Here is a 17,799-nt window from a genome sequence, read left to right on the forward strand (position 1 = left end):
GGATCATGACCTGAGCCAAAGGCAGACGCCCAATCGACTGAGCCACCCAGGTGCCCCGAGGCAACAGTCTTAAAAACAAGGGCAAAAAGGGACAAAAATAGTGAATTCTGCAGCAGTGTCCTCCCCTACTTGATGAGACACCTGCCTTAAAAGAGAAAAGAAGAACTTTTTTATCTCTTTCCAGGGAGATATTCAATGCTATTTCTCGGAAAGTATCAAAGCTGAACTATGCAGAAAAAAATGCGTCAGGATGACAAGCTACACATTTAACTGGTGCAAAGTGTGCAGTGAAGGAAGCTGGAAACAGGGTGTCTGCGGGGAATGACTCACCCATCTCCCTCTTTAGGGAAAGTGCTTCAATTCCTTCCATTCAAATAAGCTAAAGGGAACCTTCAAAGACGCTAAAAGAAGGGATAATGTTTACTGTTCCCCAGATTGAATGAAAGGAAACCATTTTATAGACCTATAATTTTAAAGACCTGCAAGAACTAAATTATAGTAAATCCTCTTATAAATGTCAAATTTGCAACACCAAGAGCAAAAAGACACCAAGGTTCACCAAGAACAATTAGCAAAAGAAGGAAAGCTCTAGAACAGCTCTGGCTGGCAGTCAACTCTCAAGAGACTCACGGAAGCTGCATTCTCTGCTACCACAAGAATGGAAAACTTTGAGCCTTTTAATAAAGGCCATTCGCCTTTGCCTTCCAAAATGTCCTGTCCAGCAATCTGACAGATGTGGATAAAAACACAGAAACAGGAAGGGATTGTGTCCCAAGCCGCAAAGTGGCATCCTTGAGCAGACTCTGTCATTTTTGAGGGAAGAGCATTTCTCAGACCTGTCCTCCCACACCTTCCCCAGGCCTGTGTACTCCTCCTCAGAGAACACATTCTTCACTCACCACACAAAAATACTTATCAACCTCAACATCTACGAACTTGAAATGTTACAAGGGTAAGAGCAAAATCAGTGCCTTGACCAGTCACTTTCTTTCTTGCAACATGAAATTTCATTTCTTGATCTTTGACACCAAAGGGATGTTTTGCCTACGACTTTGCAATTTTATGTCTACACTAAATTTCCTAAATGCCAAGTATTCTTTACCTCGTCCAAATACTCCTTCTTTGACAAGGGTAGCGCAATGCTCCTCCCATGTGAAAGAGAGCCTGCCAGTGTGCATGGCATCGTGCCATTGAAGCTCTCCAAAGGCTCCTGAGCATCCTCCAAGCCTAAGTGCACTTCAAAGGTACAGGTACTTCCTGCCCCTTCTTTAGATCAAATCTTATCTTCTACTATCTCCAACTCATGCTCTGTTTCTGCAAGCTTATTCTCCTGTACAGTCTCAATTGCCAAACTCCAGGGTTTTGCTGAGGTTGTTCTCGGTGGAAAGAACACAGGCTTTGGAGTCAGACATCCCTGGGCTCTTATCCCACTTCTGCCACTTATTAATTATGTGGAAGTCCCTCACCATCCCCACCTTAGTTTCCACAGCTGCGAGTAAGAATAAATAACGTCTATCTCACAGAGTTTTTGTAAGGGGAAGAAGACAGCAGTATAAAATTTTTACTATATAACAGGCATTTTTTTTTTTAAACAGAAACTATTGTAATTAATAGTTGTAAAAATGTACTCCTTTTCTTTCTCCTGGTTTCCAAAGAGTCAGCTCAGGTCTGGACTGTGTCATTAATAAATGCTCTCTGGCCAAGAAAGTATCGAATGGTCCCTTTGAAAACCAGGAACACCAGAGTAAATATTTCTATTATAATCACAGTGGACAGACTGAATTTATCTTGCTCATGCCTGCGCAGTTTCTACCTAAAATCAGCTAACACTGTAAAACTACTTTAGCTTTTTAAAAAAAGAATCCAATGTTCAATCTTTTGTCTCAGCAGTACCTCCACTGGACATCATAGTTGTCTGACATACACTCCTCTAGCATCTACTCACTAAACTTTTACTTCCTTCCAGGCTTAGCTCAAGAACCACAACCTCTAAGAAGTCTTCTTGCTACCACCAGATGGACTTGCTCCTAGGATTCCCCATCTTTCTACTGTAGCACATAATACACTGGACTATAATTATCTATTCCTGTAACTGCAGCCTTATTGCACAGCAAATTCTATGAGGACACAAATACCCAAAGGCAATTTATTCAATGTTTCTTTAGCTGAAATCCAGTTAACTATCTGTTCAAGAAGTATTACAGGCTTATATATAAGAAACAGCACTAAGACATGAAGGCAGAAACTATCAACACAATGCATTTGTAATTTTCAGATAAGAAACGTGCCTACCATAGCCAATGAAGCACTTGGAACAGGAAAGTCTTACAAAATAGTCAAAATAATGCTAATTAGTGCCAAACATGTAGGCAAAGTGAAAGAGCTGGAGTTTCCATGACAAAAGATACGCTGTCTCACTGTTTGACATCAGCATCAAAGCATTTATTAAAAAGTCAGTCTTTGGTATTTACTGAATGGACTCACCCATTATAAGTTAGCTGACAATCAAAGTACTCTGCTTTAAAAAGTATTTTTACCATGTGCTATGGTGAGCGCTGTGAATTATGTACAACTGATGAATCATGACCTGTGATTCATCATCATACCTCTGAAACAAGTAGTACATTATGTTAATTAAAAAATAAAATGAAATAATTTTTTTAAAAGTACTTTTACCTCTATTATTTTTATTTGGTATCAAAAAAATTCCAATCTAATACACCACAACAGGTCTAACCAAAATAGCTGTAGGACAGAAGAGTGATCAGGGCATAATATAATCTGATGGATACTCCCAAATTTGTTCACCCATCTATTCATCATGACAAATCTTTATTGAGGACCTAGAATACACAAAGAACACTTACTTCTAAGACGTAAGAAGTATTTTCTCTGCAGAAGGAATTAATTACTCTTTAAAAGAATGGAAATCAACCCCACCCCAAAACTGTCAAATTCAAAGATGAGGTAAAAGCACAAAAATTCTACCATCAAGGAACAACCCCCTCAAGTCTGACTGACTATAGCACTGCATCAGTCCTGTTGACACCCAGTAAGACAATGCATTCTGTCCCAACAGAGCTTTTTCCATCACTAGGAAAGTGATCAGTTCCTGTACATTCAAAATAGCAAAATCTGCACTGAAATCATCCCAGGTTCATCAAAGCAGGCAGAACAGAGCTCCAGGCACTCCTCCCAGGCAAGCACTGGCCAAAATGAATGGCAGATGCCAACATCCAAGGAAAGACTGGCCACGTCTCTGCTGGATCCCAAAACAAAGATCCCCCACCCAGCCACTGTTAAACCAGAAACATAAACAAGAATTTATTCTTTCTTTTCTACTCTCCTGGCCAACCTGTAAATTACTAGATTTATAAACCTCATCTATCTCAGCAACTGCTTTCATATAGTCTCAAAGTTTTATAAATGAGCAATCAAAACGTCATTATGTAATAACCTGTTTAAAAGGTAATGCCAGTTTCCCAAAATTAAATTGAAATTAACATAACTTATTCACCCATATATAATGGATATTATGCTTCCAATAGATTCCAGTAAATCAATTTCTAGTGTGCATTCTGGGTCTAAGAGGGGAGTCTTCCTTCTATTGACTTGTAGAACCAAATAAAATTTTACAAGACAACTAAAACAAGGGACAATTACAAACATACAAACTCTCTCTAGCTAAAGGGAGACATCTAGAGGCAAAAGCTTAAAATTGTAGCTTTTTCTCACATCCTTGGGGATCTTGGAGTCAGTCCTAAAGGGGCCTTTTATTTCTTTTTTATTATGTTCAGTTAAACAAAATATAGTACATCATTAGTCTTTGATGTAATGTTCAACAATTCATTAGTTGTGTATAACACCTTTTAAAATTCCTTCACTTAGGGAGCTCCTGGCTGACTCAGTCAGAGGAGTGTGTGACTCCTGATGTTGGGGTTGTGAGGTGGACCCCCATGTGGAGTGTAGAGATTATTTAAACTTTAAAAAGAATTAAAATTCCTTCACTTAGCAATTATTCTCTAAACAAGGCAGTTTGTGAATTCAGGTCACTGAACAAAACATGATTTTGACCTATTACCTACTGCCCTCTAAAATAACAATATTCCACAAATCCCAACAGGTCCAGTTAAATCTCACTCATATGCTTACTTTAAATCTCGTCATCCAATCTGTTGGTTCTGTTGGCAAAGTATCACAGAAAAGTGATGGACATGGCTTAAACTGATAAGACACAGAGGTCTTATTAACCTGCTTCACAGCAGAGCCCCAAGATGATCACTTACACAAAATGCTTCAAGACCTTCAGAAAATTAATGCAAAAGAAACTACACTTATTTTAATGAAAAAACAGTCTCATAAAATGGCAGATCTGACCAGGAAGATCTCTAGGTCATCCCTCTATAACTGTCTAACTCAAATGCCCCAGAGGGCCAAATAAAACAGGCTCAGGGTTAGCTGAGGATAAGGCGTGGCGTCGGGGGGGAGGGGGGGGCGATGGAGAACGCCTTCCCCAGACTAAAGGCATCTCACTTTTTTCCTCTCAACCCTAAACTGGCCAAACTACCCCCCTCTCATGCTGACTCTACCATTTGCTCTGCTTTGTCTACACATTTTCCAAACTTTCTCTCCTAATGCCTGATACCGAATGCAAATTTTAAAAAGAACAAGTAATACCAAATGTTGTCTATGTCCAGAAAACCTCTGGAAGAATATACTCCAAGCTGTTAACAACAGCCATCTGGAGATAATGGAACTGTGAGTGTTTCCATTTTCCTATTTCTGTTGTCATACTGGTTTTCTAATGAGAACAGAAAAAAGTAACTTTTAACTTAAAAAAGTAGCATCAAGAGCCAAGGCATGCTGAGAATGACAGCAGGACTAACAGAAATCACATTAATCAAAGGGTGCCTGGGTGGCTCAGTCACTTAAGCATCCAACTCTCAGTTTCAGCTTCGGTCATGATCTCAGGGTCTTGAGATAAAGCCCCGCATTGGGACTGCTCAGCGAAAGTCTGCTGAGGTTTTTCTCTCCTTCTCCTTCTGCCCCTCCCCACACTCATATGTGCGCACTCTCTCTCAAATAAATCTTGGAAGGAAGGAAGGAAGGAAGGAAGGAATCACATTATTCAAGAAGAAATATTTACTACTTACCATCACTGTGCTATATGCAAATGTCATTTACTTTTAATTAAGATTACCAGCAAAGAAATGCTGTATTTGAGGAAATAAAGCAACTGAGCTGAAATTTCAAAGCTCAGGCAAATGAAGCTATCTCCTACTCTTCACCAGATTCCCTAAGGCCTTACCATAAAGATCAGGTCCATGAGGAGTAAAGACATTGTACAAGATGATGTTCAGTGGTGCAACAACCAGCTTCCCATAGTAGTAGCTGTCAATGACCACCACAGGCACCTACGACAGAGCAGAAAATAGACACCAATTGCAGGGTTTTGTCCTGGAAACATTCTCCCAATGCTAACAGAATAAACTTCAAAATGAAAAACAGAATGAATTCCTCATATTCTCTTTCCTACATCAACATGCTTTCATTACAACTGTAAAACAAAACAAAGAAAAAATAAAACTCACCAGAAAGAGTATTAGGGCCACCAGAAACCAATGAAAGAAACTCTTCCACCTGTGTTTCATGATCAGCAAATCAAAGGCAATGGGTAAACTATTTAACAGAGAAACGAAACAGGAAGTTAAATAAAATACTTAGAATATAGACTCAAACAAGTCAGATTCACACATACGTCATGCTGAACGGGAAAAAAAATGTCTCTAGCTGTTAACAGTGAGGAAAGAAAGCTGATATAGGAGAGGATGTCTTCTCAACAATACAGTGTCCTCTTCATAGAGCCCACGAGAGTACTTTGCACCCCATAATATACAAGAAATATTAATACTGAGCTTATGGAAAGAGCTCCATTTTATATGTATTTATGTGTAACAGACATTCAAAATATATGAACTGTAAGTGAATGTGCCCTGTGGTCCTACACCCACCCGGCCAAATGAATACTCATCTCTTCCATGATTTATAAAGGTTTTAATAACACTATAAACTTTGATATATCAGTTCTGATATATTTCCTTCCAACACCATTTGCTCTTCTCCCTTTCAGTTAAATTCTTCAAGCAAGTGGTGTATGTATGTTGCCTTCACTACTTTGTCCTGAAGGCCTGGCTTCAAGTTCGTGAGATGGATGTAAGGTCAACAGGAACCTCCTCTCCTCCAGACCCAGTAACTCTTCACGAGCTTCACCTCCTTTGGTCTTTCTGCAGCACTTGACACAAAGCATCTCTTCCTTCCTCTTTAGGCTTCCTGGCTCCTGTTCTTTCCTGGCCTCTTCCCAAGCGCTCCTTTCTAGATGTCTTTTTTGTGCCCTACCATGGTCCTAGGTCCTAGAAGCAAACTTCTACTCTTCTTTCTCTATACTCATTTTCTCAGTACGTACTCCCTCTCTTACATGAACAATCACCTCCATAACCATGACCTCCAAATCTAGAACACTAGTCAGAATCCTTACCCATGCTCCAGTCATAAGGAATTCCCTCCCCACACCAGTCTGTTTCTACAGAACTTACCCAAATGTCCACTACAGGCTCTGCTCTCGACTCCTCTGCAGAACAATCTCTGCAGAACCAATTTCTCCAGCCTCTGAATTCACATGGCATCACCATCTCTGTCATTTATTTAGCAATGCCATGTGCTATCACAAGGTATTTCTTCTGTGATATGAACTTCCACATTCTATTATCTAAATTTTGCATTAACATTTGTGTTTTCATTTTTTTCTGCCCAACTAGTTATATTTCCATGGCATCTCTACTTCTCCTTTGGTAAGTAATCATACTTTTAGTTACTTGTTCAATGTCTGTTTTTCCTACTAAAACGTAAGCTCCAGAAGAGCAAGAACCATAACTCTCTTCTTTATCAAAGTACCAGCAGCGCCTAACACAAAGTATTCAGTAAATGATGGTAAACTGCGAACTGACAGCAATCCTAAAATCCCTTATCTCGGCTAAAGGCAGATCAATCAAAACGTGCCACCCAGAGGTATTTGAAGAACTCACAAAGTTCAATGTCAATGGTGCAGAGTAAAAGGAACAGACGAACTGACAAAAACAGTTGGGAGAGGTAAAAAGGAGGTAAGATCAGGACTTTGTGGGTCATGTTAGAATCTGGACACCACCGAGCAGGGGGTAGCAAGCTTTTTAATTAAAGGACCTAACAGTATGTATTTTAGGCTTTACAGGCCATATATGGTCTCTGTTGCATATTCTGTGTGTGTCTGTCAGTAGTGTGTGTTGTTAGCAACCCTTTATAATGTGACAACTTCTTAGTTCTTGGGCTATACAAAAGATGACCAGCTAGACTGGGCCCACGGGTCACAGGTTACCAGCCTCTGTGACACAGAGGAATGGGGAAGCTATTATAGAGTTTAAAACAAAACAGGGAGTGATATAATCATATTTGCATTTTAGGACGATAACTCTATAGTTTGTGGAGAGCAGATTTACAGAGATCAAGCCTAGAGATGGGAAGATCATTTAGGAGGCTGTCTGGTAACCCAGGAGCAGAGGTGAAGAAGAGTAGTCAGATTCAAGATATTCAGGAGGTACAATAAATAGGACAGAGGAGAAAGAGTCATAGGTAATTTTCAGGTTCCTGGTTCAGCACTGAGGAGATGGTGGTACCACTTACTGAGTTAGAAACATAGCTAAAAGCACAGGTATGGAGAGAAGGTGATGAGCTCAGTTTTGTAAATGTTTAGCTGTAGAAAAGGAGATATCTAATAGGCAACCAGGAACATATGAGACGACTGGACCAGATTCAAGATATGAGAATCATCAAGATGGTTGAAAGACTGGAGAAAAGATAGAAGACGGCCTCACACAAAATCTCTATTTTGACGATATGCAAAATAGAAGACTGGAGGTGGGGAAACCAACCTTTAAAACACAATTAAGAAAATTTAGAATACCTGTCCTCTAGAATACCTTTAACTCTCCTAAAAATTTACCCCATAAATTTCCATAAACATATAGACATACGTACAAAAATGTTCACTGAAGCATTGTACATCATAGCAAAAAACAAAACCACATATCTACCAATAAGGCAATGGCTAAATTATGGTCAGATAATAGAATGCTATGCAATCCACACAAAGAACTAAGTCTACATACATAGAAGATATATATAGTTACAGGATTATTCTAAGAATTTATGGTATGTATGCACATGGACAATTTCTGGAAAGATATACAAAAGTATTAGTGACTACCTTTGAAGATTAGACTAGGGGAAAAGAGAATTAAGAATTCTTTTTGCCTCATACAAACTGGAACTTTTTTCTTTTTTAAGATTTTATTTATTTGACAGAGAGAGAGACAGCAAGAGAGGGAACACAAGCAGGGGGAGTGGGAGAGGGAGAAGCAGGCCTCCCGCTAAGCAAGGAGCCCGATGCGGGGCTCAATCCCAGGACCCTGAGATCATGACCTGAGCAGAAGGCAGACGCTTAACGACTGAGCCACCCAGGCGCCCCTGGAACTTTTTTTATAATAAAAATATACTACTACAGTTGACTTTTGAACAACATGGATTTAAACTGTGTGGGTCCACATATATATGGGTTTTTTTAATAAATATAGTACAGTGCTGTAAATATACCTTCTCTTCTTTATTTTCATGGTAACATTTTCTTCTCTCTAGCTTATTTTATGATTAGGAATATATAATACATGCAACATACAAAATACATGTTAATTAAGTTATCGGTAAGGCTTCTGTCAACAGTAGGCTATTGTAAACTTTCTGGGGAGTCAAAAGTGACATGCAGGTTTTCAACAGTGCAGGGGGTCAGCACTCCTAACCTCCTTGTTGTTAGGGTCAACTGTACTATAATAACCTTCACATCAAAGTACAGTATTTTTCTAAATTACTAGCAGTGCAGGTAAGAAGTGAAGGCAGCACAGACTAGAGCACAAGTGGTGGGAACAAGGAATACAAGAGGAGTGTCCAGTTTCAGGCCTGGTGAGTGGGAAACGCACAACACAGAATGGTGTGGTGTGGAAAACACACCAGTGGCAGGCTCAGGGAGGCCTGGATCCTAAAGCAAACAATTTTTTTTTTAAAGATTTTATTTATTTATTTGAGAGAGAGAATGAGAGAGAGAGAGAGAGCACATGAGAGGGGGGAGGGTCAGAGGGAGAAGCAGACTCCCTGCTGAGCAAGGAGCCCGATGCGGGACTCGATCCCGGGACTCCAGGATCATGACCTGAGCCGAAGGCAGTCAGTCGCTTAACCTACTGAGCCACCCAGGCGCCCTTTTTTTTCTTTTTTTAAGACTTTATTTAGAGAGAGAGAGAGAGAGAGCGCGCAGGGAGAGGGACAAGGGAGAGAGTATCTCAAGCAGACTCTACGCTGAGCACAGAGTCCAACACAGGGCTTGATCTCACAACCCTGAAATCATGACCTGAGCCGAAATGTAGAGTCAGTGCTTAACCAACTGAGCCACCCAGGTGCCCCAGCATAATCTTAAAGGCAAATTACCCTCTTGGACTCTATTTTCTCATTTATAAAGCACTAATGATTGGGGCACCTGGATGGCTCAGTCAGTAAAGTGACTGACTCTTGATTTTGGCTCAGGTAGTGATCCAAGGTCCTGGGATCAAGCCCAGTGCAGAGTCTGCTTGGCCCTCTTCCTCTGTTCCTCCCCCAACTCATGCACATGCTCTCTCTCAAATAAATAAAATATTTAAAAAATAAAAATTAAATAAAGCACTAATGATTGTATTTCTCCTGCAAAGCTGTTGTAAGGCTTAGGAATACAGTTTCTAAGGGGTTTAGCAGCAGCTAACATGCAGCAGAGACTTAATAGTTACTATTCTTACTAGAATTAATCAACAATATGCACCAAGAGAAATATTCTTCCATTTCCCATAATCTCTGTAAGTCCAACTCATTCCTGTAACTTTAGGTCATTACCAGAGAACATGGAGATAAGCTAACATGGAGATTTACTATGTATGCCCAGGGATACAAGGAAGATGAACTGTGTTAGTCCCTTACCCAAGAGCAGCACTGAATGGCCAGCCTAAGATAGCCCCAGCGGCTACTCCAAGCACAGCAACGGAAGTCTTGTCCATATACCAGCCAGTCATGGCTACCAACGTGGTATACATACAGAAGCTGCTGGGAAGGAATGCTGCAAGAGCGAAAAGAAACGGGGAACACAAAGGGAGGGGGAGGGACAAGAGTTTGGGGTTTATTAGGTGTTATTAAAAATTTACCCACATTGCACGATGTCAATAACCAACATATTTTGAGGGCGCCTGGGTGGCTCAGATGGTTAATAACCAACATATTTTGAGGAACAATATATTAGAATTGTGCAGTAAAGTGATACTCCTTAAAAAAAAATGAAGTTCAATAATTTTTATTTTCTCACTCTTGTTTTTTTAAGGTACCAACACATGCTTAGTTCTACAATGCCAAGCACGCCATTCCTCTCCTGGCCGGTACCCCAAATCCAAAACTTAGAGAATTCCAGGTTATACTTCCAGGTAGGGAATATGCTGCAAGAAATTTAGAACCATTGCTGACTATTTCTGAAGCAGTTTATCTTCTGATAGTCTTCTGAGACTGTCCTGGCACTAACCATTACCCTCTAGGAATTCTGGGAAGCCTTCTCAAGGGCCAAATATCGGATGGCAACCCTGCTTTGCATCCTCCATCGACGGACATAGATAGTTCGGCCTGTAGACGTCCCCTAGTTACTTCCACTTAGCACTACTTTGTTGTAGTAAACAGCAGAGGAACTGAGTACTTTCAGGGTCTCTGCGGTCTCTGCAACAGTAACATCTGATCAGAGTTTCTAACAATTTTACACAAAAATGCAGATCTGCCTCTCCAGGCTGTATAGGCCTGCTTCACCTAGCACTAGGGAAGAAACATCAGCATGAGGCAAGGACCACAAATAGGCCATATGATCTCCCAAACTCAGTAAAGCGTTTAGAGGCTGTGTATCAAAGGATGCTTTTTTTTTTTTTAAAGATTTATTTATTTATTTGAAAGAGAGAGAATGAGAGAGAGAGAGAGCACATGAGACGGGGGAGGGTCAGAGGGAGAAGCAGACTCCCTGCTGAGCAGGGAGCCCAACGTGGGACTCGATCCCGGGACTCCAGGATCACGACCTGAGCAGAAGGCAGTCGCTTAGCCAACTGAGCCACCCAGGCGCCCCTCAAAGGATGCTTTGAACTTCTCTGTGCCTTCTCATTCTCATCTGAGATGACAAAGCTAAAGGTACTCCTGAGTATCTCCCTCTCCTAAGAATCAACTTCAGCAGTAGCAAAGTAACCAAAAAAACATGAGGTACAAGCTTCACAGATAAATGCCAAATAATATTGATGCTATCCGAAGTTGTCAGTTACGGCTGCCAATGCAGAGGACAAAAGAGCAGAGAAATCGGAGGTCTCTGCCGGCCTGGAGGGGAGAGCACAGTCTCACCGAGGACAGTGACTCTCATAAGGTCTCTGCACAACCATAGATTTTGATACAGTCAATGAAGTTAAATATACACTTTTGTGCTGAACACTATTTTTATGTATATTTCATGTGTATACTAGATTCCGGTACACACAAACAGAAATTAAAATTGAAATTATTATATCTAGTAGCTTAATTTTTCCAGAAAAGTGGAAACAGGCTACCTTTTGGCAGCAGGCCACCATGGCTCAGAGAACAGAAATATTCAATGGCAGCCCAACTTGCAAGCCACCACTCTAAGGTTATAGTCTAATTCTCTTTAAGTGTACTGTTAAAAAAAAAAAAAAAGGCCCAACAGAGGATACATACCTTTACAGAATACATTGCAAATAATGGGCAGAAAGCAGAATCATGAAGAACACGGTTTTTAGACACAAACAAGAGCAAGATAACAAAATTATTTCTCTTCCCCTAACAGCAAGGAAAGGCAGAGGGTGCTGGTGTTTTTCAGTCTTATGGTAATAAAAATATATATATACAATAATGTAATAGAAAGCGACATGAAATAGAAAGCTCTGCTATTTATGAGTTGACTCCCAGTAAGTCATTTCACTTTTCTCAATTTCCATACCTCATCTGCAAAAATGAGAAAATGTTTCTTACCCCTAACACAAAATTGCTATAAGGGTTGATGAAGATCATGTAGAAAACAGTGTTCTGCAAATTACTGATATGCATCCAAACATAACCTATGCCTACACAAGTTCTCCCTTTCAATGCAACTATGAAAGTTCAGTGCACCTGTTATGCCCTCACCTGCCCTTTTACTTACCTGATGAGGAGCAAAACATGCCAGTGCTAAGAACCAAGAAGGCTAGCATCATTCGACTCACATGCAGCCCAAACTTCTTGCACACAGCCCTAGGAGAAAGGCAAAGACCATCAGCATAGCCAATCTTAAGGACAGACATTTCAAATCAAAGGAAAAAACATGCCTGCATCACAGAGAACACTGAAGATCTAAAGTCAAACACAGAACTGCCTGGACAGGTTAGCAATTTTGTGTGCAAAACAAACCCAAATATTCTTACTCTTTAAGCAGAAGAGAAGCTCTTTGCCTAGGAGGAAATGTATCTCTTCCATGCTAAGATCATGTATACTAATCAACAGGAAAACACCTCAGATTCAGATGGGCAGAGGTTCAAATTTGGGCTCCGCCACTTATGAGCAGCAGTACCTTGGTCTAGTGACAAAATCCCTCTGTCAGATTCCTCACCTGTCAAGTGAGGATAATGAGAATGCCTACTTTGTCAGACTCCTATGAGCACAAAGCGTGGAAAAGCACTCAGAAGAGTGCCTGGAACAGGGTTGCTCGACAAATGGTAGTTATCAGACAAAAAGGACACACAAAGCATTAATAAGCAGTTGTCTACGTCCATGTTTCTCAAACCCAAGCAATTACACACTTCCTTTACTTCCTTCTTGGAGGTTTTTAACCCTGTAAACATTCTTAGGAATGATTAGCGCTTCCTTTAGTCCACATTTGTGCAGACATACCCCTGTGTTAATGGTCTCCTGGCTCAGGGTCCTTAGTGCATCTCAGAGCTGCTTTCTGAAATAATATTGCTTCTTCCTATTTGTAAGTTCCTTTAGTGAGGATCTGTTAATGGCAAATTCCCCCCTTTCTCTTTTTTTTTTTTTTTTGAAAATCCTTACTAAGCTCTTGGTTTTAAAAGATGACTTAGCTCAGTACACAATTTTAGGATGACAATCGTTTTCTCTGAGCACTTTGAAGATTTTTTTTATCTTCTGGTTTTTGAGAAGGCTTCTGTTGACCTAACTAACATTCCTTTGTAGGTATTCTATTAGTTCTGTCAACTTTTAAGATCTTCTTTGCCCTTGGTGTTCTACGTGGTTTCACTAATTCCTTACTAATCTAGCTCAGGATATGTTAGGCTCCCTGAATCTATGAATTAGCATTTTTTTTTCATCAATTGTGGAAATTCTTAACCATTACTTCCCTAAATAATGCCTTTCCCCGTTCTATCCTCTCCTAGAATCTGATTGAATCTGTCGATACATGTTTAACATCTTTATATTTCCCTTACATTTCCCTCATATTTCCCTTTTGTCACTCTACTTCATTCTGAGTTCTTCAGATCAATCTTCTAGTTTGCATGTTACTGTCTAGCTGTTCAAATTAACCACTGCATTTTTTTTTTTTTTTAAGATTTTTATTTGACGGGCACCTGGGTGGCTCAGGCGTTAAGCGCCTGCCTTTGGCTCAGGTCACGATCCCAGGGTCCTGGGATCAAGCCCCACGTCTGGGCTCTCTGCTCGGCGGGAAGCCTGCTTCTCCCTCTCCCACTCCGCCTGTGTTCCCTCTCTCGCTGTGTCTCTGTCAAATAAATAAATAAAAATCTTAAAAAAGATTTTTATTTGAGATAGAATGTGAGAGCAGAAGCCGGGGGAGTAAGGGAAGGTGGGGACAGAGGCAGAGGCAGAGGGAGAAGCAGACCCCCCGCTGAGCAGGGAACCCGAAGTGGAGCTCCATCCCAGGACCCTGGGATCATGACCTGAACCCAAGGCAGACGCTTAACCGACTGAGCCACCCAGGCACCTCTAACCACTGCATTTTAAATATCAATTCTGCTACTTTCATTTCTAGTTCTATTTGGTTCTTTCTCAGATCTGCTGGGTTATTTTCATAGTCTCATTCCTTTTTTCCTTTTATCTTCTTTATTGTATTGTGGTAAGAACAGGTAATTGGGGGGGTCTATCTTAACAGATTTTTAAGCATACGATACAGTACTGTTAACTATCCACACAATGTTGTGCAGTAGCTCTCTAGAACTTACTCATCTAGCACTAACTGAAATTTAGACCCATTGATTAGCAACTTCCCATTTCCCCCTCCGCCCAGCCCTTGGCAACCACCAACCTATGCTTTGCTTCCATGAGTTTGACTATTTTTTTTTTTTGAAGACTTTATTTATATATTTGACAGAGACACAGCGAGAGAGGGAACACAAGCAGGGGGAGTGGGAGAGGGAGAAGCAGGCTTCCCGCTGAGCAGGGAACCCGATGCGGGGCTTGATCCCAGGACCCTGGGATCATGACCTGAGCTGAAGGCAGACACTTAGCCAACTGAGCCACCCAGGCGCCCCGAGTTTGACTATTTTAGAATCCCTTAAGTAGAATCGTGCAGTGTTTGTCCATCTATAACTGGTTAGCTCACTTAGCACAACATCTCCAGGTTCATGCATGCTGTCATGCTGTCACACACTGCAGGATTTCCTTCTTTTTCAAGATTGAATATTCCATTCTATGTATATATACACCACACTTTCCCCCATTTACCGGTCAAAGGACACTTAAGTTGTTTCCAATCTTGGCTATTGTGAATAACACTACAAAGAACACTGAAGTGCAGATACCTCTTCCAGATCCTGTTTCAAAACGGTGTCCAGAAAACTGGACAGCCACATGCAGAAGAATGAAACTGGACCATTTCCTTACACCACACACAAAAATAGACTCAAAATGGATGAAAGACCTAAATGTGAGACAGGAATCCATCAAAATCCTAGAGGAGAACACAGGCAGCAACCTCTTCAACCTCAGCCGCAGCAACTTCTTCCTAGAAACATTGCCAAAGGCAAGGGAAGCAACTATTCGGACGTCATCAAGATAAAAAGCTTTTGCACAGCAAAGAAAGCTGAAAATAGAGCTACCCTACGATCCAGCAATTGCACTACTGGGTATTTACCCCAAAGATACAAATATAGTGATCTGAAGACAAAGATAAAAATGTAGGGATCCGAAGGGGTACGTGCGCCCCAATGTTTATAGCAGCAATGTCCACAATAGCCAAACTATGGGAAGAGCCGAGATGTCCAATGACAGATGAATGGATAAAGAAGATGTGGTATATATATATATACAATGGAATATTATGCAGCCATCAAAAAAATGAAATCTTGCCATTTGCAACGACATGGATGGAACTAGAGGGTATTATGCTAAGCGAAATAAGTCAATCAGAGAAAGACATGTATCATATGACCTCACTGATATAAGGAATTCTTAATCTCAGGAAACAAACTGAGGGTTGCTGGAGTGGTGGGGGGTGGGAGGGATGGGGTGGCTGGTTGATAGACATTGGGTAGGGTATGTGCTATGGTGAGCACTGTGAATTGTGCAGGAATGTTGAATCACACATCTGTACCTCTGAAACAAATAATGCAGTGTACGTTAAGAAAAAAAAAATAGAAGTAGATAGCAGGAGGGGAAGAATGAAGGGGGGGGAATTGGAGGGGGAGACGAACCATGAGAGACGATGGACTCTGAAAAACAAACTGAGCGTTGCTGGAGTGGTGGGGGGTGGGAGGGATGGGGTGGCTGGGTGATAGACATTGGGGAGGATATGTGCTATTGTGTAAGACTGATGAATCACAGTGTACCTCTGAAACAATATATGTTTAAAAAAAAAAAAGATAGTAGGAAGGGAAAAATGAATGCGGGGAAATCAGAGGGGGAGACGAACCATGAGAGACCATGGACTCTGAGAAACAAACTGAGGGTTCTAGAGGGGAGGGGGGTGGGGGGATGAGTTAGCCCAGTAATGGGTATTAAAGAGGGCATGTATTGCATGGAGCACTGGGTGTTGTATGCAAACGATGAATCATGGAACACTACGTAAAAGAAAAAAATAAATTAAAAAAAATTCTGTTTCAATTCTTTTACATAAATACCCAGAAGTTTGACTGCTGGATCATATGGTAGTTCTATTTCTTGAGGAACTTCCATACAGTTTTGCACAGTGGCTATACCATTTTGCATTCCCATCAACAGGGCTCAAAGGTTCCAATCCTACATCCTTGCCAACACCGATTTTTGTTTTTTGGGTTTTTTTGATAACAGCCATTCTAACAAATATGAAGTTATAGTTCATTTTGATTTTGATTTGCATTTCCCTGATGATCTGTGACACTGTATATCTTTTCATATTCCTTCTGGCTAAGTGTATATCTTCTTTAAAAAATGTCTATTGAAGTTCTTAGTCCCTTTTTAATCAGATTAATAGGGTTTTTCTTGGGAGCGCCTGGGTGGCTCAGTCGTTAAATGTCTGCCTTCGGCTCAGGTCATGATCCTAGGGTCCTGGGACCAAGCCCCGCATCGGGCTCCCTGCTCAGCAGGAAGCCTGCTTCTCCCTCTCCCACTCCCCCTGCTTGTGTTCCCTCTCTTGCTGTGTCTCTGTCAAATGAATAAATAAAATCTTTAAAAAAAAAAATAGGGTTTTGTTTTTTTTTTTTTTTGCTATTGAGTTGTACAAGTTCCTTATATTTTGGAATTGAACCTCTTTTCCGATTATGGTTTGCAAATATTTCCTCCCATTCTCTAAATTCCCTTTCACTCTATGGATTTATGGAGGCTCTTGTTTCTTATTCGTGTTTTCAATTCCTTTTTTTTTTAGAAATATCAAAAAGATTTTATGTTCTTATTTTAGTAATTCCTAGTAAGTGAAGTTTTGCATGTCAGCTTTCTGTTATTTCTGCTGGTTCTCATGTACAATGTCTTGATCTCTTCCGTGCTTTGTGATTTTTATTATAGTTTCTTGTTCACTATTACTTTATTTGTAGTAATTCTTTGACACCTGGGTTAAAGATCCAGCCTTCTGGAGAAACTTTCCATTTGTTTTTACAAGATGCCTACAGGTACTACCAATCCAGAACAATTTAAAATAAATTCTCAACTTGGGATTTGGGGGGGACCATGTAAGGTGATGTGAATTCAGTCCTGAACCAATAATGCAGACCAATGTATGGTTACCAAAGCCGGCAACGCTTGCTTCCTTCTCCTCTGCTCCACCCAGAGTCCAGGCCAAAGAATTTCTGTATCTGACATTTTTAACTGTTTTCCAGTGGGGACATTTTTAATAATGATTATTAAGTCTAAATACTTTTTAAAGCATTCTTAAAATGTTAGGTTGCATGTAAAAAAAATGGCTATTTTTATTACTGCAACACTTAAATGCTCAATACTTTCACTAATACTCAATCACCCAATAGGCACTTGGTGAAAGACAATGTACTGGGTGCAAGTAAGAGCAATGAGTCCCACAATGGGAATAATTTCCTATCATCTGAGCTCAAGGGGAAGAGGTAAATCATGATTCTGTATCTTGCAATCAAAAATAAGGCTCTACTAGCTCTTTTTCTCCCCAGCTGCTTGAAGCCTCGCCGCCATCATGAACGACACAGTAACTATCCGGACCAGGAAGTTCATGACTAACCGACT

At 40.6% G+C, this 17,799-nt stretch overlaps 1 protein-coding gene across 5 annotated transcripts in view; it reads right to left on the reverse strand.

Annotated features, from left to right (window-relative positions):
* ALG9 (ALG9 alpha-1,2-mannosyltransferase) overlaps nt 1-17,799 on the reverse strand; it is an 89,351-nt gene that overhangs the window by 60,260 nt on the left and 11,292 nt on the right. For all 5 annotated transcript variants that reach the window (XM_027580663.2, XM_027580664.2, XM_027580666.2 and 2 more), the window contains 4 exons: nt 12,332-12,420; nt 10,084-10,219; nt 5,592-5,679; nt 5,309-5,414 (listed from right to left, as the gene is read on the reverse strand). In XM_027580663.2, the coding sequence (XP_027436464.1) occupies nt 5,309-5,414; nt 5,592-5,679; nt 10,084-10,219; nt 12,332-12,420 (419 nt within the window). The remainder of the gene's footprint in view (nt 1-5,308; nt 5,415-5,591; nt 5,680-10,083; nt 10,220-12,331; nt 12,421-17,799) is intronic.

This window comes from Zalophus californianus, chromosome 11, assembly GCF_009762305.2.
Source record: "Zalophus californianus isolate mZalCal1 chromosome 11, mZalCal1.pri.v2, whole genome shotgun sequence".
NCBI classification, from domain to species: Eukaryota; Metazoa; Chordata; class Mammalia; order Carnivora; family Otariidae; genus Zalophus; species Zalophus californianus.